The sequence below is a fragment of the Berghia stephanieae genome, chromosome 5 (assembly GCF_034508935.2).
Source record: "Berghia stephanieae isolate SIO BIC M18660-M18661 chromosome 5, UCSD_Bste_1.3, whole genome shotgun sequence".
Classification (NCBI taxonomy): Eukaryota; Metazoa; Mollusca; class Gastropoda; order Nudibranchia; family Aeolidiidae; genus Berghia; species Berghia stephanieae.
The window spans coordinates 3,937,290-3,962,226 of record NC_088364.1 but is presented as its reverse complement, the minus strand read 5'-3'; the positions used below and the strand labels follow the sequence as shown (position 1 = coordinate 3,962,226).

At 36.5% G+C, this 24,937-nt stretch overlaps 1 protein-coding gene across 3 annotated transcripts in view; it reads left to right on the top strand.

Moving 5' to 3' along the window:
• The window catches only part of LOC144972257 (zinc finger HIT domain-containing protein 2-like), a 32,958-nt gene that overhangs the window by 1,015 nt on the left and 7,006 nt on the right, over nucleotides 1-24,937 (top strand). The window contains exons 1-9 of one of the 3 annotated variants that reach the window (XM_078913306.1): nucleotides 2,102-2,291; nucleotides 6,957-7,106; nucleotides 7,964-8,049; nucleotides 9,538-9,579; nucleotides 13,468-13,592; nucleotides 16,840-16,953; nucleotides 20,843-20,959; nucleotides 22,287-22,379; nucleotides 24,070-24,247. In XM_078913306.1, the coding sequence (XP_078769432.1) occupies nucleotides 7,096-7,106; nucleotides 7,964-8,049; nucleotides 9,538-9,579; nucleotides 13,468-13,592; nucleotides 16,840-16,953; nucleotides 20,843-20,959; nucleotides 22,287-22,379; nucleotides 24,070-24,247 (766 nt within the window). In that variant the 5' untranslated portion in view covers nucleotides 2,102-2,291; nucleotides 6,957-7,095. Of the gene's footprint in view, nucleotides 1-2,101; nucleotides 2,299-6,956; nucleotides 7,107-7,963; nucleotides 8,050-9,537; nucleotides 9,580-13,467; nucleotides 13,593-16,839; nucleotides 16,954-20,842; nucleotides 20,960-22,286; nucleotides 22,380-24,069; nucleotides 24,248-24,937 lie in introns of those variants that run through there. The other 2 variants (XM_078913305.1, XM_078913303.1) reach the window with 2 other exon arrangements.

Below are 24,937 nucleotides of genomic sequence, written 5' to 3'. Positions count from 1 at the left end.
CCACCAGCAGTCAAGTTGATTGAATGAAAGAAAAAAGGCCTTTTTTATCCGCCGCCACCACCACCTTGAAAGAGTGGAGGGGCTGGGGGGGGGGGGGGGGGGTGGTGCATGCCGACGAGAGGGAGACGTGTCGATTGGTGACCTTGGTGACGTAGAGCATCTCAAGGATGCTGGCAGTTGCAGTTGCAGGTGTTCTTAACCCCTTAACAGCGAAGCTAATTTTTTGCTTTTAGATAATAGTTTGCTTTTATCTTTATTATTGTTAACGGGGAATACAGCGTTTCCACCAAGAGAGCAGTCAGACTATCGCAACTCGGACTTCAATTGTCTATAATCGTTTTGCCGTTACTTGTCTTTTGATGATAGAAGATTTGGTGTTAGGTCAAAGATCGAATTTCGCCGCTAAAAGGTTGCATTGCTACTGGATTTGCTCTCCCCCCCTCCCCCCCCCCCCCCCACCTTTTTTTTTCTTTCTTTTTTTTTCACCTTAATATTGTTGATTGCTATTTCCTTTTTTATGATTAGCAAGTGCCGTAGGAGTCTCACAGGATGCAGGAGTACTGCAATTAACCCTTTGCCAGTGACACTGATTTTTTTGTTTTCAAATAATAGTCTTCATTTATATTATTTTTTAACGCAGACAGAAAAAAAAAAAACCTTTCCACCATAAGAGCAGTAAGAATATTGATAAAAAGCGCTTTGAGCACGTTGGGTGGATATTGCCCTCTATAAAAGCTCAAATTCTTAAATTGTAATTTGTTTTTTGTCTTTTGATGAAAACGGTAAGATTTTATTTTTGGTCCAAGTAAGATTGATATTCGCCTTTAAAAGGTTAAGTTGTTTTGTTTTTTCAGGTTTTTTTGTTTTGTTTTTCAAATGCGGAAACGCTGCTTCTTCCTTCTTCTTTTTTCCTCAACTGGCAAGCTATCGCTGTACTTACCCGCATGGCTTGCACACACAAAAGGATACATCTAGGTCACAAAACCTTACATCCAGGTCACATCAAGACATCTCTGTTTCGTTTGTTCCAAGATAGCAAAACAAACCAGACGTCTTGGAGTTCGAAAGAGCTTTCCATAGAATATTTGGTATTTGCAAGACCCCCAGAAACCGATTCCCTATACAGCTCTTGTGCACGGTTACTTATGACCTTGATTTCTTTCGTACCCACCCCCAAAATCCCACTTATTGTGTGTTATAGGCAGAACATAATAAATAGCTGGGCTGCCACATGCGTGACTAAATTGGCCAAAGAGAGAATCTATACTTTGTCATTAGACACCCATTACCTGATGTCTTGGTTTTTAATCCTAGCCGAGTGAGAGAGAAAAAACAAAACAATCATACATGTATCTGCAAACAGCAGAACGTTTTCATTTTACATTGAGATGGGAAGGGGAAGGGATAACACTATGATAAGAAAGAAAGAGAGAGAGATGGGCGGGGGATGGGGGGATAGTAAGGGGAATGGGAAAAGATGAAAGAAACAACGGGTTGCCTGATGACGTAGATCAAAGGAATGTTACAGCGGTGTTCACGGAGCGTACTTCGTGAAATTTTAACCTTTTACAGTGACACTGATTTTTTTCTGCAGATTGCTTATGCGGAATAAATCGTTTCACCAAGAGAGCAGTAGTAAGAGTATATTTAGACTCGGGCTTCAATTAAACTATAAATCCCAAAGCTTGTCTTTTAATGATAACATTACGACTAAGATCTGGAGTTTGGGGATTGTAGTGTAAGATCGAATCTCGCCATTAATGGTTAAAATTGTTTTGATTTTTTAAAAAATAACTTTCACACACACACGCACACACACACACACACGAGCGCATGCGGTCACGACAGCGAGGACCATCTATTGCTTGTGTTGCAACGGTAAACCAGTTTACGTGTACGTAGATCCTGAGGCTAGATGCCCCGTTACCGTGTACGTAGGCACTCCCAAAAAAAAAAAGAAAGAAAGAGACACACACACACACTCACACACACACACACGCACAAACACACACACACACACACACAGTCTCGCATCCGCTACGAACTAATTTTGCGCACCAATTTTTACTGCACTAATGCACCAAATTGCATACCTATCTAGGGACACTAAAAAACCTGGGGCGGCACCTTGATAACAGAAACGAAACCCACACGATTTCGCGAGGAATGAATCATGAAAAAAATTAGGATATAATTTCAACACAACTTTTGAAATTCATCAAGGATTGTCCAGTACCGAATGTTTTTTGATAGAAAACAAATGCATCTTCAAATCTAAACTGCTTTTGACGGTAAGCGGTAAGTTTTTTATTTATTTTTCTGTCCAAACGAATGATTTGTCCTGGTATAGAAGCTAAGTATTGGTAACACCGGCTCACCTCTCTAGAAATAAGGAAAGTTAATAAAATATCTATAAAAACATAAAATTAACCAACATTAAATCAGTTGATACTACATATACACAATATGCGTCGACTTCGAAGTGGGTGTCATGGCCGAAAGGTTCAGTCGTCTGCCCTGGAAGTTTTACCAGAAGCGACGATGCTGGTTCAAATCCTGGTTCCGCCACTTTTTTTTTTTTACATTCCGTCTTTTTACAGAACGGTGCAAGTGCAAGGGATAAATGTCCCATCCATCCTCCCCCCCCCTCTTTTTTTTAAACTCTCTCTCTCTCTCTCTCTCTCTCCTCTCTCTCTCTCTCTCTCTCTCTCTCTCTCTCTCTCTCTCTCTCTCTCTCTCTCTCTCTCTCTCTCTCTTAGTTCCTTTCTAGTTTCTAGCAAATTGTCATATTTGTCCCCGCTCCGATCTCAAAAAGTGTCTAAAAAGATAAATAATTAAAAAGCAAACAAACCGAAATATTGAAAGAGCGACCAAGATAGAGGAGAAAAAAACAAACAATAATTAAAAAAAAATAAAAACAATTTTAAGAAATTCATGCTCAGAAACGGAACAAAGGCCAAACAAAAAGGAAAAAGAATGGACTCGCACAAAACATAAATAAATAAAAAATAGGTGGGGGGGGGGGGGGGGGATGGATGGGACATTTATCCCTTGCAACATTCTGTAAAAATAAGACGGAATTTAAAAAAAAAAAAAAAAAAGTGGCGGAACCAGGATGCGAACCCACAACGTCAATTCTGATAAAACTTCCAGGGCAGACAACTAAACCATTCGGCCATGACACCCACTTCGAAGTTGACGCATATTGTGTATATGTAGGAACAACTGATTTAATGTTGGTTAATTTTATGTTTTTATAGTTATTTTATTAACTTTCCTTATTTCTATGTGCATTCGGAAACATTCTATATTCTGGAGTGTGGATAATTGTTTAAAAGAGCGGCGTTTCAAATATCTGTCTGGGGATAATGAAATTTGGTTTATCAGGTGTATCTCCACCGAATTGGGTAGAACGCGATTTACTAATTACACATACCTAGATTTTGTTGTTCGTAATACGAATCGTTTCAGAGTAATTCAAATAAGTCAAAGAGCGCGAGTAAGCGGTGACTGTCGCTTATTTACGCTGACAAAATATGACGTGACAATCACAAACGGAACATCATGACAACAACTCACAACAGCCTCAATCGAGATAGTACACCAAACACACAACATAAAAAGGCATATTAATTATTCCCTACAAATTTGTATTTTCACCGTGGATCTTTTGTCAAGTCATTAGTCATAGTCATGTGTTTATTAATGCGGGAGGCCTTCCGAAAGCTCCTACAAAGGGGAACAACAAAAGTAATATTCCCTCAACTAAACCCAAGAAAAAATAAAACCTAAAACCTTTAACTAACCGTAATAGGAAAAACAAACACACCCTAGCACCTTTGCTAAGACTAAGAAGACTTATGACTAATCCAAGGACACCTATACCTATATGGTACAGGTGTCTGTGGACTAACCCTAATTCCTAATACTAATAGAAACAAAAAAATACTCCAATCTCAAGCTAACCCGAACCCTAATAGAAAAAAAACAAACCCTCGGACTGCTTCACAAATCAAAATGGTGGCCAAGAATCAAAACAATGGTCAAATTAGGAAATTTTAAACTTTCACAAATCTATCAAGTATCAAGGTTTGTTCAAGAGTTTTTAAAATACTTCTATGATGACAAATTGAATAAATAAACGCCCGACAAAAGATCAACGGGAAAATACAAATTGAGAGAATACTGGGGATGTAGGAGCTTTCAGAATGTTCAAGAAATAAGTTTTATTTCCATCTTTACAAAATAGCAGGCTTCATGTTGAAGACCAGCGTTCAGTGTTTGAAACTTTATGACCTAAATGCTTATAAGATGGCTGCCTGATCAATTGAAACACACTGGAGTGGACATTATTCTTGAGACTTCAAATACAACTCTTATATAACGTCTTTGAATAAAAATAGAATTAGTCAATCTGTTACTTTACTGTCAGTCCGTTACTGTAAAAAAATGTCAGTCTGTTACCCAACAAAAATACCTTAAATGATAAATTTCTTGAACAATTTTTTTACAGTGCTAAAGCCATTCATGTAAGAACAGAAAATCTGCAATAGTGAGTCTGTACAACAATCACATCTTTTGTAGATGAAAAATTACTGTTTTAATGGTAACGGACTGACATACAATTTCCCAAGGTCATTAAAACGACCGTTGAGGACAATATTTCATTTAAATCGTAAATTTGAATGTATATAGGTTCCTGATACTTATATTTGTTTTAATATCAATAAACAACAGCAAAGGTGGCTATAATTTTGTAGAAGTTGCTAGATATATAATATTGAGAAAATAGTCTTTTCGTTCCTCAAATAGGGGATGCCCTTACGTAAAACTACAATATAATAAGCATCCTGTACCACAAATATGCACAGAACATCCTTATATTCTTAATCCTGAATAATTTTCCAACAAATTGGTACCAAATTTTAATATGTTCTTAAGAATTTGTAAAACACCCCTTCGGTTGACATTTTCATGGAATTTCCCGTAATTTAAAAATTAAAAATGGATAAATGTTTACTTCATTTGCTTTCTGGGAAATGCACTCCACTCAGGAATTAAGAATGAATACACCACTAGAGAGCTTGTTTTGTGTCCTTTAAAATGATACCAAAACTAGCCACTGAGGTTCCCAAATAATTCCATGGTGATCAAAACAGTAAAGGGCCAAAAATAAAGTTACAAAAAGCGTATTTCAGCTTACTGTGAGCCTATTGGCGGCCACTGGACTGGAGCTAAAAATTTGCCATTTATGAATTAATTGACATTTCATTGAATTGATGCTGATATTTGAAGTGAAGGGAATTTATATATGTTATTTTTTTTTAAATAACACAAATTCTTTCAGGACTTGTGTTTTGTGTTAATTAGAATTAGAAGTTTAATAAAATTATTCTATACCAGAGTAGTCAAGACAATCATTTTAGTTTTTTTTTTAAAGTAAGGAGACCTTCCAGACTGTGTGGCTATGTGGTCTTGTGGTATGTCACTTGCTTTCGGATCGGAAGGTCCTGAGTTCGAGCCTCACTCCTTGGAAAAAGCTCTTTACTCACATTCTCTCACCATTCTCAGATGTAAAATGAGTACCTGGCTGTTAACAGTGTTGTCTCTGTTGGGAAAAAAAATGGTATTATCGCTTAATAGGCGACATATCTCGTTCTACATGTTACGTGTTGCTGTTGGTCGGGTGCCCTTTATAAAGCACTTTGATCACATTTAGTGGATCTTGCCCTATATAAAAAATCTCCAAAAAAAAAAGCTCCAAGACCACCACCTCACTAAGTACTTGTGCACTGAAGTTTTATGTATCAAGAGAAAGAAACAACATTACAACCATATCAAAATAAATACCCTAGTTGTAGTTTTAAAATTCAAGGTGAACTATTACCACTACTACATACTACTACTACTACTACTACTACTACTACTACTACTACTACTACTACTACTATTACTTACTACTACTACTACTACTACTACTACTACTACTACTACTTACCTTACCTTACCTGGGTTCCATCTCTTTCCAGAGGTCGGATGTCATGGCCTTCCATCCTTCACAGTCCATTGCAGCCTCGTTACAGTCTGCCATGCGCCGTCCTGTAGCTTCCTTGATGCCATCTGTCCAGGATTTCCTTTGTCTTCCTCTGCCTCTCTTTCCTTCAATTCTTCCCTCCATTATCCTTTTTTCGAGACTATCATGTCTTCGCATATGTCCAAAATATGACAGCTTTTTGTGCTTCACTACTACTACTACTACTACTATTACTACTATTACTACTACTACTACTACTACTACTACTACTACTACTACTACTACTACTACTACTACTACTACTACTACTACTATGACTAATACTACTACTACGACTACTACTACTACTACTACTACTACTACTACTACTACTACTACTACTACTACTACATAGAGAGGGCTGGATCCTTTGGAGCCCGAGTCACATTATAGTCCTATTGGTGGAAATGGTTAGGAATGCAGTTATCATTAGATAGATGATGGAAGTTGGAGAGGTAAATTGAATTGTGTTTTGCTGCTTTGTGGTCTAGGGGTATGACAAGTGCCTTTTACTGATTGGTCCTTGATTTCAATCCTGTTGTGTAGGTGCAAAATGGAGGCTCTGGCAAAAAAATGAGTACCTGGTGGGTAAACTCGTCTCTGTTCCAGCGCTTTACAGGGGTCACATCATGTCTTGTCCTACATGTTTAGTATTGCTTTTGGCTTGGGACCCCTTGCAAAGTGCTTTGAGCACATAGAGCGAATATTATTACACACTATATAAAAGCTCAAGGGTTTGTTTGTTTTTTGTTTTTTTTTCTATTGTTGTGTTCAAAGTTTTTTTTGTGAGTTTTTTCGTCCTTGCCCATTTTTTTTATGCTTGATAAAAAAAGATTAAAATTATTTTCATATCAATCCATGATTGAAATGTATTTAATGACAGATGTCTGAAAGCTGTGTCAAAGTATACATGCCCAAGATGTAACATTGCCTATTGCTCCCTATCCTGCTACAAGGATGAAAAGCATATCGGTTGCTCAGAGGCGTTCTACAAGGACTGTGTCATCACAGAATTACAAGATATGACTAATTCGTAAGTCTTTTTTGAGTGTTGTTAAAATACATCTTTTCTATGAGTTTCAAACAGAATTACCGGGGGGGGGGGGGGGGGGGGGGGGGGGGGGGGGGGGGGGGTTAACTGCCGTTTATCGCTATAACGATGTCACTAAATAGGGGTTTTACTGAAATGTCGCTATATGGGTTTTTTTTTATTACTAACAACAAAAGGCAAAAAATTCGGGACCAGAGGTCAATGTCGATATCCAGGGGGTGTCGTTATCCAGAGTTAAGTGCAATATTATCGTTGGTAAAATGATCGCAGTTATAGTTTGATCCCTTGCTTTTCTTCACTTTGATGGAGAACAAAGAACTGGCAATGCATCCATGTTGGGTTGGCATTTTTTAAAAAACCTATAGATAAGAAGGGATTTTGTTTTTTTTGTTTTTTGTTTTTTGTTTTTCTACAATTGTTTTAATTGTCTTTATTGATGGCTAAAGAAGGAGGGTTTTAAGCCCATCATAAAAAAGTCGTCCTTCAGAGACACTAGGCCCATGGAGCCAGAGTTTATACCGGTTTCTATAACCTGAAATGGACAAAAGCAATTTCTTGCTTCCCTCTTGATAGGATGCTAGTCTATCACAGAGTATTTTCCATCAGATCTAATAGACCTAACTCCCCAATGACTGCTGGATGGACAGGGGGTTGGAAAAAAATGTCGACTTCACCCGGGATTGAACTCGATCCCTTTACATGCATGTGAAGTTAGTGCTCTACCTACTGAGCTATCAGTACCACCATATGAGGCAAAAAATGTTCTTTTTACCGTCAACAACTTCTAGCAGCCCATATTTAACTGCAACACTGTGTTCTACCTCATTCTGTCCCATCAGGGAAAAGGACAAGAAAAAAGTACTGGAGATGTTGAGTAGAGATTTGGAGGAGAGAGCAGACGAGGATCTGGTGCAAGATGAGGAAGGTTTGTTAAATATGTTTTGTTGTATGTTTTATACTGTTGGTGGGTACTCGTAGGTACGAAAGTGCTCGATAATGATGGTTAGAGCTAATGTAAATTGGATCACTCACTTATATGTGGCCAAAACATATGTTTCTGTGGCTTTCGTCCAACTGACAATATGGACGAAAGCCACAGAAACATGTTTTGGCCACATGTAAGTGAGTGATCCAATTTATATTTCATATATATATATATATATATATATATATATATATATATATATATATATATATATATATATATATATTCTTGTAATATTTACCACGGTGTTGGAGTCAGTCTACATCGATGTTTCAGGCTTACTTTCAGCCATCGTCAGGACTGTGTGTTACATGAGTTTGGTTTGTTGTGTGTTGTTGCTTGTTAAAGTGGTTCCTTAGGTTTGTAGTTGATTAGTAGATGTTTTCGTCTATGTGGGCAGCTGTTGTACATCTCATTTTTCGTGTTGAATGTGGCTTCATGAGGGTGTTTGATTATAGTATATTTTTCTTCTAGACATAGGCTACATTGTTTTGATGATGGTGTGTATCCTGTTGCTTTAGATATAATTTTCCATGAAATGCTGTGGTCTAGCTTGTCTTTTAATTTCCAAATATGTTCACTGAGTTTTGTGGATGTTTTTTTGTTTTTGTTTCTAAAGGTTGAGGTGTGGAGGTTGTATCTTGTTTTGAAATTATTTTCCGTTAGTCCTATAATAGTTCTTATTAATCAATTACAAACCGGAACCACTTCAACAAACAACAACAGTCAACAAACCTAAATCATGTAACACACAGTCCTGACAATGGCTGATTAGGCCTGAAACATCGATGTAGACTGACTCAAACACCGTGGTAAATATTAAAATAATAAAATTATATATATATATATATATGTATATGTATATATAATGTTTCCTTTTGTTTCTGTCTACGTTTAGGTACTCATATACACGAGAGTCGAGTGGTTTAATGTATATAAATTTATCCCTGCAAAATAAACAAACAGATAAACAACAACAAAAATCAACATTTTGGGCAAAATTGTACCTTGGTTGTCATCCATCTGGTCTGCCATCCAACTTTATATTGATTGAATTTTTAAAAAAATTTTTGTAACGCAGAAAATTCTGCTGAGTTCATGTAATATTCTTAGGAAGTTACAGAATGATCTCTTTATTTAACAAAAATTTCATTCTATGAAATTTTGATCTAAATTTTGTTTTTTCTCCCAATTCGAAATTTTGATAATTTTTGCTTCTGTCTTGATGAAAAAAAAAATTGGTTTACACAAAGATTTTTTTAAAATTGATCATTTATTATAGATACTATTGCAATATCCACTAAACATGCTCAAAGTGCTTTCTCGGGGTCTCCAACTCTTGACATATTGTGCCTTAATGAGACAAGACTTGATATTATGTCTGTCGTTAACGACCAAAAGTCTTATATGTGTATTTATATTCCACAGAGCATCAAAGCTTGTCAGAGCGTTTAGAGGGTTTGGATCTTGGTAAGTGGCAATAATTTTGATACGGATTTATTAGGCAAAGTGAGGATCCTTTTTATGTTTTAATAAATTGCTTTTAAAAAAAGGTACATCTTTTTCATTGATTGTAAAACGCTTGTCGTTTGAGAGAAGTGCTAAAAAAGTGTCATTATAACTTTTTTTTTTTTTTTTGAAATAATGTTAATATAATTCTATAATCATTAAAATGATAAAATACATACACCATTTATTAACGTTATATAATAATAACAATCTCCCCATTATTACAGATTATTTAGGAAACAAAATTGGCCAAGGTCAGCTTGTTATAAATAAATAATTTGAGAAGAAATTTTGTGAAAATGAAAGTGTTATTATTGTAAGAAATGGAAATTGGATGAAATCAGGCCACTCTATATCCCTTCTAAAATATTATTATTGTAAGAAATGGAAATTGGATGAAATCAGACCACTCTATATCCCTTCTAAAATATTATTATTGTAAGAAATGGAAATTGGATGAAATCAGACCACTCTATATCTATTCTAAAATATTATTATTGTAAGAAATGGAAATTGGATGAAATCAGACCACTCTATATCTATTCTAAAATATTATTATTGTAAGAAATGGAAATTGGATGAAATCAGACCACTCTATATCTATTCTAAAATATTATTATTGTAAGAAATGGAAATTGGATGAAATCAGACCACTCTATATCTATTCTAAAATATTATTATTGTAAGAAATGGAAATTGGATGAAATCAGACCACTCTATATCTATTCTAAAATATTATTATTGTAAGAAATGGAAATTAGATGAAATCAGACCACTCTATATCTATTCTAAATTATTATTATTGTAAGAAATGGAAATTGGATGAAATCAGACCACTCTATATCTATTCTAAAATATTATTATTGTAAGAAATGGAAATTAGATGAAATCAGACCACTCTATATCTATTCTAAAATATTATTATTGTAAGAAATGGAAATTGGATGAAATCAGACCACTCTATATCTATTCTAAAATATTATTATTGTAAGAAATGGAAATTGGATGAAATCAGACCACTCTATATCTATTCTAAATTATTATTATTATAAGAAATGGAAATTTGATGAAATCAGACCACTCTATATCTATTCTAAAATATTATTATTGTAAGAAATGGAAATTAGATGAAATCAGACCACTCTATATCTATTCTAAAATATTATTATTGTAAGAAATGGAAATTGGATGAAATCAGACCACTCTATATCTATTCTAAAATAATATTATTGTAAGAAATGGAAATTGGATGAAATCAGACCACTCTATATCCCTTCTAAAATATTATTATTGTAAGAAATGGAAATTAGATGAAATCAGACCACTCTATATCTATTCTAAAATATTATTATTGTAAGAAATGGAAATTAGATGAAATCAGACCACTCTATATCTATTCTAAAATATTATTATTGTAAGAAATGGAAATTAGATGAAATCAGACCACTCTATATCTATTCTAAAATATTATTATTGTAAGAATTGGAAATTGGATGAAATCAGACCACTCTATATCTATTCTAAAATATTATTATTGTAAGAAATGGAAATTGGATGAAATCAGACCACTGCTGTTAACGGTTTGGTACTCATTTTACGCCCGAGTACGATTAATGTGAGTAAAGAGCCTTTTCCAAGGACTCAATATGAGCCGAGCAAGGCTCGAATACAGGACCTTCCAATCCGAAAGCAAGTGTCATACCACAGGATCACATATCTATTTATTTATATCGAGAGTTTTTCCAAAAGGGAACAAAAGTGTGATGTCCAAAAACTGGTTCCAATTTCAATGGAAGTGTAAAGCCACGCCTCCAGAGGACTGAATACATACCTTGAGTAATTTATCATCTGTTTTCAAAGTGATGACACCTTATTTTATAGTCTAAATATATCCGGGCTGTCAATAAAGATCATCCATCCTCACTCTCTTATGTCCCATGATTATTAGAATCTGCCTATACATCCTGCTACTAAAATAGTTATGCCACGGTTTGATTCAATATGTCCTCTGAAGGACTGAGTCAATACACATCTCGAAGGAGTTTGGAACCGGAAGAGTAGAAGGTGTAACATCATTACTTCTCTGCCCTTTTCCCTTTTGTCAGCTCGGATTGTTGATCCAAATAGATGCACTGTTTGGTTATTTTGTAAGGCACAGATTTATTAACTCTTTTTCACTGTCATTGAAATCATTGGGTCTGCTGTCTTTACAGTTGGGGATTACACAAACCTCACTGTCATTGAACTCATTGGGTCTGCTGTCTTTACAGTTGGGGATTACACAAATCTCACTGTCATTGAACTCATTGGGTCTGCCTGTTTTACAGTTGGGGATTACACAAATCTCACTGTCATTGAAATCATTGGGTCTGCTGTCTTTACAGTTGGGGATTACACAAATCTCACTGTCATTGAACTCATTGGGTCTGCTGTCTTTACAGTTGGGGATTACACAAATCTCACTGTCATTGAACTCATTGGGTCTGCTGTCTTTAGAGTTGGGGACTACACAAACCTCACTGTCATTGAAATCATTGGGTCTGCTGTCTTTACAGTTGGGGATTACACAAATCTCACTGTCATTGAACTCATTGGGTCTGCTGTCTTTACAGTTGGGGATTACACAAATCTCACTGTCATTAAACTCATTGGGTCTGCTGTCTTTACAGTTGGGGATTACACAAATCTCACTGTCATTGAACTCATTGGGTCTGCTGTCTTTACAGTTGGGGATTACACAAATCTCACTGTCATTGAATCATTGGGTCTGCTGTCTTTACAGTTGGGGATTACACAAATCTCACTGTCATTGAAACTCATCGGGTCTGCTGTCTTTACAGTTGGGGATTACACAAATCTCACTGTCATTGAACTCATTGGGTCTGCTGTCTTTACAGTTGGGGATTACACAAATCTCACTGTCATTGAAATCATTGGGTCTGCTGTCTTTACAGTTGGGGATTACACAAATCTCACTGTCATTGAACTCATCGGGTCTGCTGTCTTTACAGTTGGGGATTACACAAATCTCACTGTCATTGAACTCATTGGGTCTGCTGTCTTTACAGTTGGGGATTACACAAATCTCACTGTCATTGAACTCATTGGGTCTGCTGTCTTTACAGTTGGGGATTACACAAATAGATTAGGGGCCTGACACAAAAAATTATCACTACGATACTCATGTTTTGGAAACAGTTCATTGGTGTGAAAGTCAAGTGTTGTGCTCTACCAAGTAGAGCACTCGCTTCACAGGCTAAGGGAGTGAGATCCATCCTGAGTGAATTCAAGATTTTTTTCGGACCCAGCCAGTAGTGAATGGGTCACCGGATCTTTTAGATCTGGTGGAAAGTACTTTGTGATAGTCTAGCCCCCTATCCAAAGGGTAGCAACCAATTGCTATTGTCAGTTTCATGCCATAGAAACAGAGATGAACTCCAGCTCCATGGGCCTATGGGTCAAAAGGACTACTTTTTTTTTTTTAAAGTGTCGTATCTTTCAGATTATTGGCACCCCCTTTCTCTCCTTTTAAATCGTCCAACTTAAGCATCATGTGTTTTCACTGTTTTAACCTTCTCCTTACCACCTGCAGCAAAATCGTCACATTTATTACGACACAACATACATTTTGTCTTATTCAGATTTATTGTCTGCATCACAAACTTTGAAGAATGATCTATGTTTGATTAATAAGAACATAATGTTGTTTTATAGAGAGTTATTTTTTTAGTTTAAAGAACTAATGTTTCTGCTGGGTAAGCCTGCCATTTTGGGAAAATACCGAAAATGATTGGTAAGGAGAGAGTTTTTAAAAAAATCCTTGATTTCTCCTTTTCCTAAAATGTTTAGATGGTGATGTGAGTGCAGTGTGGGGCCAGCTGTCATCCAAGGAGAGAGAGGAGTTTGCCCGAATGTTACAAGATGGCCGATTGGCCAGGCTAATTGAGATCTGGACGCCTTGGTGGAAATTCCCTGTGAGTTGACATGTCTTTGATTTCTATAGTTAAAAAAAAACAACTAAAAACACAAAGGCCTAAACACTGCGTAGAATCAGCGCTATTTCAGTTGGAACTCCCAAGGGACCAATAACCCTTCCTGCTCCTACCTGCATGAGGTCATTGGAGTTCAACTGGTATCAGGCAGTGCCGTGTCCAATGGGGGCAATTATGGATATTTATGGTCTTATAATATGTCGGTATAGCGGGAAAACAATAACAGACTCTTTCACTTCATTATTTTGATTTGAAAAATCAGTTGTCTTTCTAAACATCAGTGAACATTTGACATTCTTGTGGTTAATAGTTTTCTTTGAATATCACAAATTGTTGATCTAATTTTAAGTGCTTGTAAACTATGGTGCACTTAAATAAAAAATTTGTTATTCAAAACTCAGCGGCAGTATCTCAAGAATTTTAATAAATATCAAAAGTACATATATGCATCTATGTTCCTGTGCAATATTATCATATTGGCAGTTGATTTTCTTGATTTATTCATGGTTTAGTAAGTTCTGTATATTGTTTTTACCAATTCCATTCCTCTCAAACAGTTGTGTTGATCATAACAGTAAACTGATATGATTTATGTCTTTATGTGGTAAAATAACTCATAAAGATAATATTTTATTGACCAGTAAAGACTAAAAACTAATATTGTGTATGATGTCAATATCTCAATTTACTATCAATCTGCCTATAAAGTATGACTTCTTTACAAGATTAAAATCAATCACCCAACAAGGTTACTGGACATGCTACAAATATTGCAGTAACAATCATCAATTACAACTAACACTAACCACTGGTACTGTTAAATTAGATGATTTGCTCAAACAGACGGACATAGTATGTGGACAAAAGAGGATTCAAAATTATGAGGGCATATAGTTTATTCCAAGTAGTAACCTTTTTCTCCGTATTGACCAACTACATTCAAAACGAACACACTGTCCATACAGGTTATATAGAATCATCACCTTTCCTTCAAGAATACACATTTAGTCATTGTCTTATAAAGTCATCTGATATACCATTGAACTCCAGTCAGTCAAATTTAGAGATAAAACAACTGAATAACAATCAGAATCAAATCAGTATACCACCACAGGCATACCACAGCAAGGTCATTTATTTAATTTTTGGGATATCACTGCCATATTTATCTGGACGCTTCAGTCTATAAAAAGTTAACACATTCACTTGTGCACAAAAGGAGAACTTGACCTTACATTATATTACTTATTCAACATGCAAGAATACCCTAAACATTGACACCTATATGACACTATAAAGTCGGCATTTCCTGAGACAACCACACAAAAGCAGTACCGTATACATCTTCAAACTATAATGCTTAACAGTAATAAAAAAAAACAAATTTGACTTGAATCGTAAGGGATTTAAGTATAGAAAAAAATTATCAAGCCATTAAAAAGTTGGCTTTCAAATGTGCCCAAAACTCATAATATTTAAATCAGTTAAATGCTTAAAAAATAATATTAGTATTAGTATTATTTTCGTCTAATGGTTTATATTTTATTCCTAAACTGATATTTGGACATAATTCATGGCATGGAATACTATGGGAGAGAAAATAAGGATCTCACCAAGTCATGCCAAATATGAAATTTACAATAAAAAATTCATATCTTTTAAGGTTTTACTGCCCGGACAACAAAACTTGGCATGTGTCAAGATCATCAATTTTACTTTATAATGATGCTTGTTTCAATCATTTTCTGCCGCTGGGAATTAAATTATTGATATGCAAATTACAACAAATTAATTTCATTGATAGCTCAAAAACCACTAAATTGACACCTCTCTTATGAGCAGTCTTAAGAGGATACATTATTATCAACCATGGCAAATGATGAAAGAAACCTTTGCTTTGCTTGTGGTGAGGGAACAATTTTCATATTTGTGTTAGCAACTGAGCAATACCATGAAATATTGCAACAATTAATTACCACCAGCGGCATCACAGATTCCTCCTGACCGCTACCTGTTCTTCCCATGGGCTGACCCCACTAATGGGGTCAGGTTGACCTAGCACTGAAATACCGCTCAGAGGGGAAAATGCCACGCAGTGTAAAACACTTTAGCATTTATATAGCGCAATATCCACCAAACATGCTAAATGCGCTTTACAAGAGCAGCCTTTAAAGACTTTATTTACTTTTAACATCCACTTCACTCTGATATGACCCTGACTTGACACAATAGCTTATCTATAACACAAAGACTTTATTTACTTTTAACATCCACTTCACTCCAACATGACCCTGACTTGACACAATAGCTTATCTATAACACAAAGACTTTATTTACTTTTAACATCCACTTCACTCCAACATGACCCTGACTTGACACAATAGCTTATCTATAACACAAAGACTTTATTTACTTTTAACATCCACTTCACTCCAACATGACCCTGACTTGACACAATAGCTTATCTATAACACAAAGACTTTATTTACTTTTAACATCCACTTCACTCCGACATGACCCTGACTTGACACAATAGCTTATCTATAACACAAAGACTTTATTTACCTCAAAAAGAGAAATTTGCCATACAGACGTGTAATAATGGTGAGAAGTCTTAGAAAATGATATCATAAATGATTGAGACAAGAGATAAATTAGATATGATGGAATTGTTATTACAATGTCTTTGCAAACTGTGCCCTGAAGGTCAATAGGATGTTTGGGTAGAATTATTTGTGGTGATTCATACAAATCCATTTAAATAGTGGGGTTTATTTATTTGAACTCTTCAGGACCCAGAGTACACTCAGCAGTGATTGGGTAGTTGGGTCTGTTAGATCTGGTGGAGAATACTTTATGATAGACTAGTGTCCTATCCAATGGATAGCAGGCATTTGCTATTGTCAATTTCACAATATAGAAACCAGTATGAACTTCGGCTTCATGGGCCTAATGACTCTTTATTACTACTATTATGTAAAGTAAAATAGACAAGCAAGCAATTTCTTGCTACTGTTTGGATAGGATACTTTCCACCAGATCTAACAGACCCAGTTACCCAATCATTGCTGGGTGTACAGGGAAAACTGAGTGCAAAATCTCTCTCCTCCTACTGCCATAACGTGGAGATAGCCACTTGCCGGCTTGGCCACGATGTTAGTTGCTTTTGTGTAAATACATCGTTTTCTTCTAAATATAACCAAATTTAATTTTAAAAATACTGTTTCAGAGAAATTTATCATTGGTGAAGGATAACAGTGAGACGATTGACGAGGAACAAGATGTGGCAACAAGAGTGCCAGATGTCTTAGAGGATATTCCAGACATCAACATTCTGTTGAAGGTACTTACATTACTTGTTCTTTATGTGGGGCTAAGTGCTACGGTCTCTTGTCGTGTCACAAAATCAATCATTGTTGAGTGTGGTCAGTGACTGGATGGGTGACAGTGATTGTAGGCACTTTACACACATTACCCCACTCACTCAACTCCGATATGAACGAGTAGGGTACTTGGCTACTGGCAGTGATGGATATCGTAAGAATGTTAGTAAAGAATGGACACCTAACAGTTGACTGGTACTGTATGAAATGGAAATATAGTTCCATATGACCTGCTGGAGGAATAAAAGAAACATTGTGAAACATATCGAGCATGATAAAATCTGTGGAAATGTGCTTTATAAATAGGAAGTGGTTATTCAGTATCAGATACTGAATAGTGCTTTGCCACTATTCAGTATCCATAAGGAACTCTTTTTTATAGAGAGAGTGAAAAGTGCGACAATCTCGGTTGAACTGCTGACCTACTTCCAGATTGAACAAGTGCAGTAAATGACAGCCCGATTTAAAGTTGTAAAAATATTTTGATCGAAATTTTTAAATTTCTGCTATCGTGCAATTAACATAGTTCAAAATACCAAAATAAGAGAGGCAGTCAAATACATTTTTTAATGTCTGAATAGACATGATTAAATGTCTCTAAAAGTTCAGTGACACCATGGCATGGTGGATATAAGCTGTTTGACTCTGAGCTTAAGGTTCGAGAGTTCAAATCCCGGAAGGGGTAACTTTTTTTTTTTTTTTTCCCAATATTTTTTAAAAATTCCTTCTGTCTATTTATATTTTTAAAACTTTTGTTTTAATAATTTTATTTGCTTGAAATATACTTTAAAGTTGATAATATACTATTGTTCTTTTATTATTATTATTATTATTATTATTATTATTATTATTATTATTATTATTATTATTATTATTATTATTATTATTATCATTATTATTATTATTATTATTATTACTTACTTACTTACTATTATTATTATCGTTGTTGTTGTTGGTTTTTCGGCGGGTTTTGGCGGGTTTCGTAAAAAAGTAATTGCTTCATTCTCGTCTGGTACCCAACTCCCATAGTTCGGCTTCATTTCCCACTGGTATCCATCTTCCATAGTCCCAGGTTCATTTCCACTGATTTCCTCTTTTCACAGTCCCAGGTTCACTCCCAACCGGTGTGCACTTCCCTGAGTCCCGGTTCATTGCCCAATGGTGCCCACTTCCCATAACTTTTGACAATTTCGGTAGGTTTCGAAATAAAAGTACATTCTGAGCTCACTGTCCACTGGTATCAGCCTCTCGCAGTCCCGGGTTCAATCCTCATCGGTGTCCAAATCCCAGATTCACTCCCCACTGCTGCCTGCTTCCCATAACTTTATCGGCTTTTGGCGGGTTTCGTAAAAAAGTAATTCCCCTCCCCCTTGGTATTGCTTTTTTACAAAATCCAGAGTCCCAGGTTCAATTCCCACAAGTGTACACTTCCCTGATTCTCAGGATCACTCCCACTGTTGCCTACTTCAATAACTTTGTCGGATATTGCCAGGTTTAGTCGGGTTTTGTAAAAAAGTAATTGCTTTTATGTGAAACTCGCTGAAACCCGCCGAAAACCAGAGTCTCAGGTTCACTCCCCACTGGTGTACACTTCCCTGAGTCTCAGGTTCACTCCCCACTGTTGCCTACTTCCCATAACTTTCTCGGATATTGCCAGGTTTTCGTCGGGTTTCGTAAAAAAGTAATTGCTTTTATGTGAAACTCGCTGAAATCCACCGAAAACCAGAGTCTCAGGTTCACTCCCCACTGGTGTATATTTCCATGAATCTCAGGTTCACTCCCCACTGTTGTCTACTTCCAACAACTTTGTCGGATATTGCCAGGTTTCGTCGGGTTTCGTAAAAAAGTAATTGCTTTTATGTGAAACTCGCTGAAATCCGCAGAAAACAAGAGTCTCAGGTTCACTGCCCAGTGGTGTACACTTCCATGAATCTCAGGTTCACTCCCCATTGTTGTCTACTTTCAAAATCTGTCGGATATTGCCGGGTTTCGTAAAAAAATAATTGCTTTTATGTGAAACTCGCTGAAATCTGTCGAAAACCATAGTCTCAGGTTCACTCCCCACTGATGTACACTTCCCTTAGTCTCAGGTTCACTCCCCATTATTTGCCTACTTTCCATAACTTTGCCCGATTTTGTTGGGAGATGGCGCATTTTGTAAACAAAAAGTAATTGCTTTTTTTTTTTCAAAACCGCCGAAACCCAGTCACAGGTTCACTCCCCACTGGTGTACACTTCCCCGAATCTCAGGTTCACTCCCCACTGTTGCCTACTACCCATAACTTTCTCGGATATTGCCAGGTTTTGTCGGGTTTCGTAAAAAAGTAATTGCGTCTTTATGAAACTAGCTGAATCCCACCGAAAACCATAGTCTCAGGTTCACTCCCCACTGATGTACACTTCACTGAGTCTCAGGTTCACTCCCCACGCTTTGCCTACTTTCCACAATTTTGCCGCATATTGTCGGGTTTCGTAAAAAAGTAATCCCCCCCCCCCTATTTTGTTATTGCTTTTTTACAAAACCCAGAGTCCCAGGTTCACTCCCCACTGGTGTACACTTCCCTGAATCTCAGGTTCATCCCCTCCTCCCCCTCCCCCCTACACACACACACGCTGCTGCCTACCTCCCATAACTTTGTCGGATATTGCCAGGTGCCGTCGGGTTTCGTAAAAAAGTAATTGCTTTTTATTACGAAACTCGCCGAAACCCAGTCCCAGGTTCACTCCCCACTGGTGTACACTTCTCTGAGTCCCATATTCACTCCCACAGCTGCACTCTTCCCATAACTTTGTCAGGTTTCGGAAAAAAAAAAACACCGTATTATAGTGCAAAACCACTATTCAGTGTCAGATACTGAATAGTGCAAAACCGCTATTCAGTATCTGATACTGAATAGTGCAAAACCACTATTCAGTATCAGATACTGAATAGTGCAAAACCACTATTCAGTATCAGATACTGAATAGTGCTAGCCTTATAAATATTCCTATTCATTTTCTAATATTTATACTTGTGCAATGGGGTGGGGGGGGGGGGGGGGGAATCAGGAGGGAGGTATCTCAATGGATAAGGCATTGCACTGGTGTCCAAAGGTCATGGGGTCAAGGCCTTGTCTTTTCCTTAAGCAATTGACCCAGCCCTTAACCCTCGCTTGCAATGCTACGATGAGATCTTTTGGAATGACAAACGTCTTTAGATCTACAGTTCCAGAGTCCCACTCTGAGTGGTGCATTATTGAGTCCTTGGAAAAGACTCTTTACTGACCTCCTCTCATTGAACTCAGGTGTGAAATTAGTACCTGGCTGAAAGCAGCGTTATCTCTTTTGGAAATAATGTAATATCGCCTAACAGGCATCATCATGTCTCATCCTACTTGTTGTGTGTTGCAGTTGACTTGGAGCACGTTTAGTGGATATTGCACTTTACACCTGCTGCACAATGCCTGATTCCGGGGTTATCTCGGTTAAAAAATATTTTTTTGAGACAGATACTAATGAAAAATTTTCCACTTTGGGTGAATAAAGGGAATTTTATTATTATTACATTATTACAATGTTTCAACTATATTACTTCTTCTTCCTCTCCTAATCATTCTCCTCCTCCTCCTCCTCCTCCTCCTCCTCCTCCTTCTTCTTCTTCTTTTTTGTTTGTTTGTCATTCTCTTTTTCTGTTACTGTTATGATTGTCATCTTCATTCTCATTCCGTTTTTCATCAAAATCATCATCATCATCATTATTATTATTATTATTATTGTTATTTTTATGATTATCTTTATTATTATCGTTATTGAAATTCAGTACAACACCTTTCATGCATTTTTATTATTCTAAATGTCTTCTTTTCACAGAACTGTCGTCCATCATCTGATTGTCGTTTTGACCTCATCAATATTCTGTTTGCCTATGCCTTTGTGTCGCGTATGCATAACGGTGATCATCAAGAATGTCCTGTGGATAGCAGTCAGGTCTCTCTCTCTCTCTCTCTCTCTCTCTCTCTCTCTCTCTCTCTCTCTCTCTCTCTCTCTCTCTCTCTCTCTCTCTCTCTCTCTCCCTCTCTCTTTCTCTCTTTCTCTCTCTCTCTCTCTCTCTCTCTCTCTGTTTCTCTCTCTCTCTCTCTGTCTCCCTCCCTCTCTCTTTCTCTCTCTCTCTCTCTCTGTTTCTCTCTCTCTCACTCTCTCTCTCTCTCTGTCTCCCTCCCTCTTTCTTTCTCTCTCTCTCTCTCTCTCTCTCTCTCTCTCTCTCTCTCTCTCTCTTTCTCTTTCTGTCTCCCTCCCTCTCTCTCTCTCTCTTCTGTCATTCCCTCTCTCTCTTTCTCTTCTCTCACTGCCTGTCTGCCCCTCTCTCTTTCTCTGTCTCTGTTCTCTCTCTGTCTCTTTCTCTCTCTCTCTCTCTCTCTCTCTCTCTCTCTCTCTCTCTGTATTTCGGTTCTCTCTTCTGTCTCTCCCCCCTCTCTCTCTCTCTCTCTCTCTCTCTCTCTCTCTCTCTCTCTCTCTCTCTCCCTCCCTCCCTTTTATTGTTATCATCCCCACCCAGTCTCCCATCTTCCTGCAGATCTTCCTATTCCTCTCCTTCCTCCTCATTTGTCTCTATCAATAACCCGTGTGTCTTCACAAATTTTTTTTTTAATGGCCTTTGACATGTCTGATGTATTTCAAATATTAATCTTGTAATGTCTTGCAGATACGTTCCGTAATTGGAGCAAAGCGAGGCAAAAAGATGATTACGCTGTTCACTGGCTGGGGGAGTGCTATAGTGCTCACTTGTACACCAAAGTTATTATAGCTTCTCATCTCAATGCTAAACATGCCAGGGTCTTACGATTAAATAAAGATTTTTATGTATTCTGGTAGATTTCAGTCTTTCACCTCTAAGAATGTCAGAAGAGCAAAAGCACCAGTCTATATTTTATTGTTATTTCATGCGGCTATGAGGTCTTGTGGTATGACACTCACTTTCGGAATGGAAGGCTCTGGGTTTGAGCCTCACTCGGTGCATAGTTTAGTCTTTGGAAAAGGCTCTTTTCTCACATTCTCTCACTGTACTGGGGTGTAAAATGAGTACCTGTCAGTTAATAGCATTGTCTTTGTCGGGGAAAAAATTGTAATATCGCTAACCAGGCGTCATGTCTCATCCTACTTGTTTCGTGTTGCTGTTGGTCGGGTACTTTGTAAGTCACTGTGAGCATTTGGAGTGGATATTGCGCTATATAAAAGCTAATTTATTTATTTTTATCTATATATTTCATTAGATAAGAGGTTTCATTTTTTTTGTTTTGAAAACTGATATCTACAGCTCTTCCTGGATACCAGTGTAGTGTTGGACGGTAAATGTCGTTGTGGGAGTGTGGGGGAGGCCATTCAACACAGTCTGGATGGGGTACACAAGGTGAGGAACGCTGTATGGAAGACCTCTGGATTTTGGTGGGGTTTGTTTTTTACAAGGATGGAAATGAATTATAAATCCTCTTTGTCACTCATTTACTTGTAAACTTATAGTTATTTGACTATCTCATTTATCCCATTATAAATAGATGTGTTGTGCCGAGACAGATAGATAGATAAATATATAAAACTAAAGTAACACGATGGCTTGATAGAACAGAAGTAGATTCTGTTTTCTATTTCTACCATTCCTCTTTGTCGTTCGCTTACTTGTAAACTTATACTTATTTGACTATCCCATTTTCTTTCATTTTAATGGCGCAATTAATCCGATGAAAACAATACAGTTTTTTTAAAACATTGGTGGATATTGTGTATTTTGGATTTATACTGTTTTTAAAAAATTGACATTCACTCTAATAGAAGAATATCATAGCTGCCAACCCTCCCGCAAATTGCGGGAGTCTCCCGTATTTATCACCGATCTCCCGCTCTCCCGCAGTTTTTTAGTATCTCCAGAAATCTCCCGGAAATTTATAAATTTGAATATTGAGTGTGATGAGTTGCTGGTTCTCTAGACAATCAATTGTCAACTTTTTTTTTGGCTGGTCTATGCTATGAAAGCAACAGAATCGATACCAGTAATGTGGCAATAGATTATATAGGATTGTAAAAGAATATATTGTGGTATCGATATTTTCAATTGAGAATAATTTGCTTTTGCTTATGCCCTGCCTTAAGTCCTCATCAATTTTCAAAATTTCCTAACCACAACGTGTTTCAATTGCTGAGGACGGTTTCTTTCTAATTGGGAGTAATTTGTATTTGCCTTTTATACTGCCTAAAGACTTTGTTGATTTTTAAAATGGCTAAACGACAAATTGTTTCAAGTTCTGAGGACGGTTGTGCTAAGAAAAAGAAATATTCAACTTCATTCAAAGCTGAGTAATGGGAAATGTTTTATTTGTTAGGATATCAACAAATGGAGTTAAATTGAGACATGGCAGTTAAATTAACAAATGCAATTGGACATACCTCTGCATTCTGGTTCATTGTTGTGCATCACGAGGAGTAATCATGTGGATTTTGAAGAACTAGCAGCGCGTCTTCACTTCAGGTCAGTAAAAATGTAATCTCCTTGATTTTTATCGAATCTCCCTGATTTTTGTTCCAAATCTCCCTCTTAATTGAATTACCGGGTTGGCAGCTATGGAATATACAGATTTCATTTCATTTTTTTCAACTGTGGCAGTTTAGAGTAGTTAGTTTTAGTTTAATTTGATTGAAAAGTAATGCATCTTTGGTGGGTATAATCCATTCAGTAAGTGATTGAATTTGTGAAACTATAACTGATAGAGCACATGCTTCTCACGCAAAGGGACTGAGATTGATTCCGGGTGCAGTCAAGGTTTTTTTTTTTTCTGACCCCCCCCCCTGTCCAGTAAACAATGTTTGGGTAGCTGGATCTTTAGATCTGGCAAAAAGTACTTTGCGAATGACTATCGTCTTATCCATTGGTTCTAAGCTATTGCTATTTTGTCCGATTCACGCTATAGAAACCGAGATAAACCCCAGCTCCATGGGCCTAGTGGTCATGAAAGAATTACTTTTTCCTAGAGCTGCAGAGAATGATATATTTTCTATATATTCTATATATTTTTTAAAAAAAAGAAAAATTGGTATGACTTTTACAGAGTAGGAAAACGGAAGGGAAGTCAGAGGCCTCTGGTGGATTCAGTCTTACAGTGCTGGAGGACGTGGTAGTGTTGATATCAGGTCCTGGTACAGCAAGGCACAGTCTGGGGTTCATGACGGCTGCTCTGTCTGACTTCGTCAGGCTGTTGAGGAAGGCGCTGTCAATTGTCAGAAAGGGTCAGTGAGAATAGATAAAGTTGATGTGTTCAGGAATGGGCATATTATCATCGTTATTGTTGGTGTTATTATTGTTACTATTATTATTATTATTATTATTATTATTATTATTATTATTATTATTATTATTATTATTATTATTATTATTATTATTATTTTATTATCAGCATTATTGTTATTATATGCATTATTGTTATATTATTATTATTATTATTATTATTATTATTATATATTATTATTATTATTATTATTATTATTATTAATTATTATTATTATTATTATTATTATTATTATTATTATTATTATTATTATTATTATTATTATTATTATTATTATTATTATTATTATTATTGGTGTTATTATTATTACCATTATTAGATTGTGGCAGTTTGTCGGGAGAGAGAGAGAGTGGCAGTGCAACGTGAGATATTTTTATTGCTAAAGTGTCATTTGGAAAGAGGAAGATAAAAGAGAAACAAAGTGAGGGAAAAACTTGATGGTGGTAACTAAAAGAGAAAGAGGAAAGAGAAGTATTTGCTACAATGATGAAAGAAAGACTAGGAATGGATTTCCCAAAGGAATGGAAAAGAAGTGCTGATACAATCCGTGAAGTGGCCAAAGAAGTGCTAGGGATCAGCTTGGGAAGAGGAAAAGTTGGAAAAGAAACATGGTGGTGGAACGAAGAGGTTG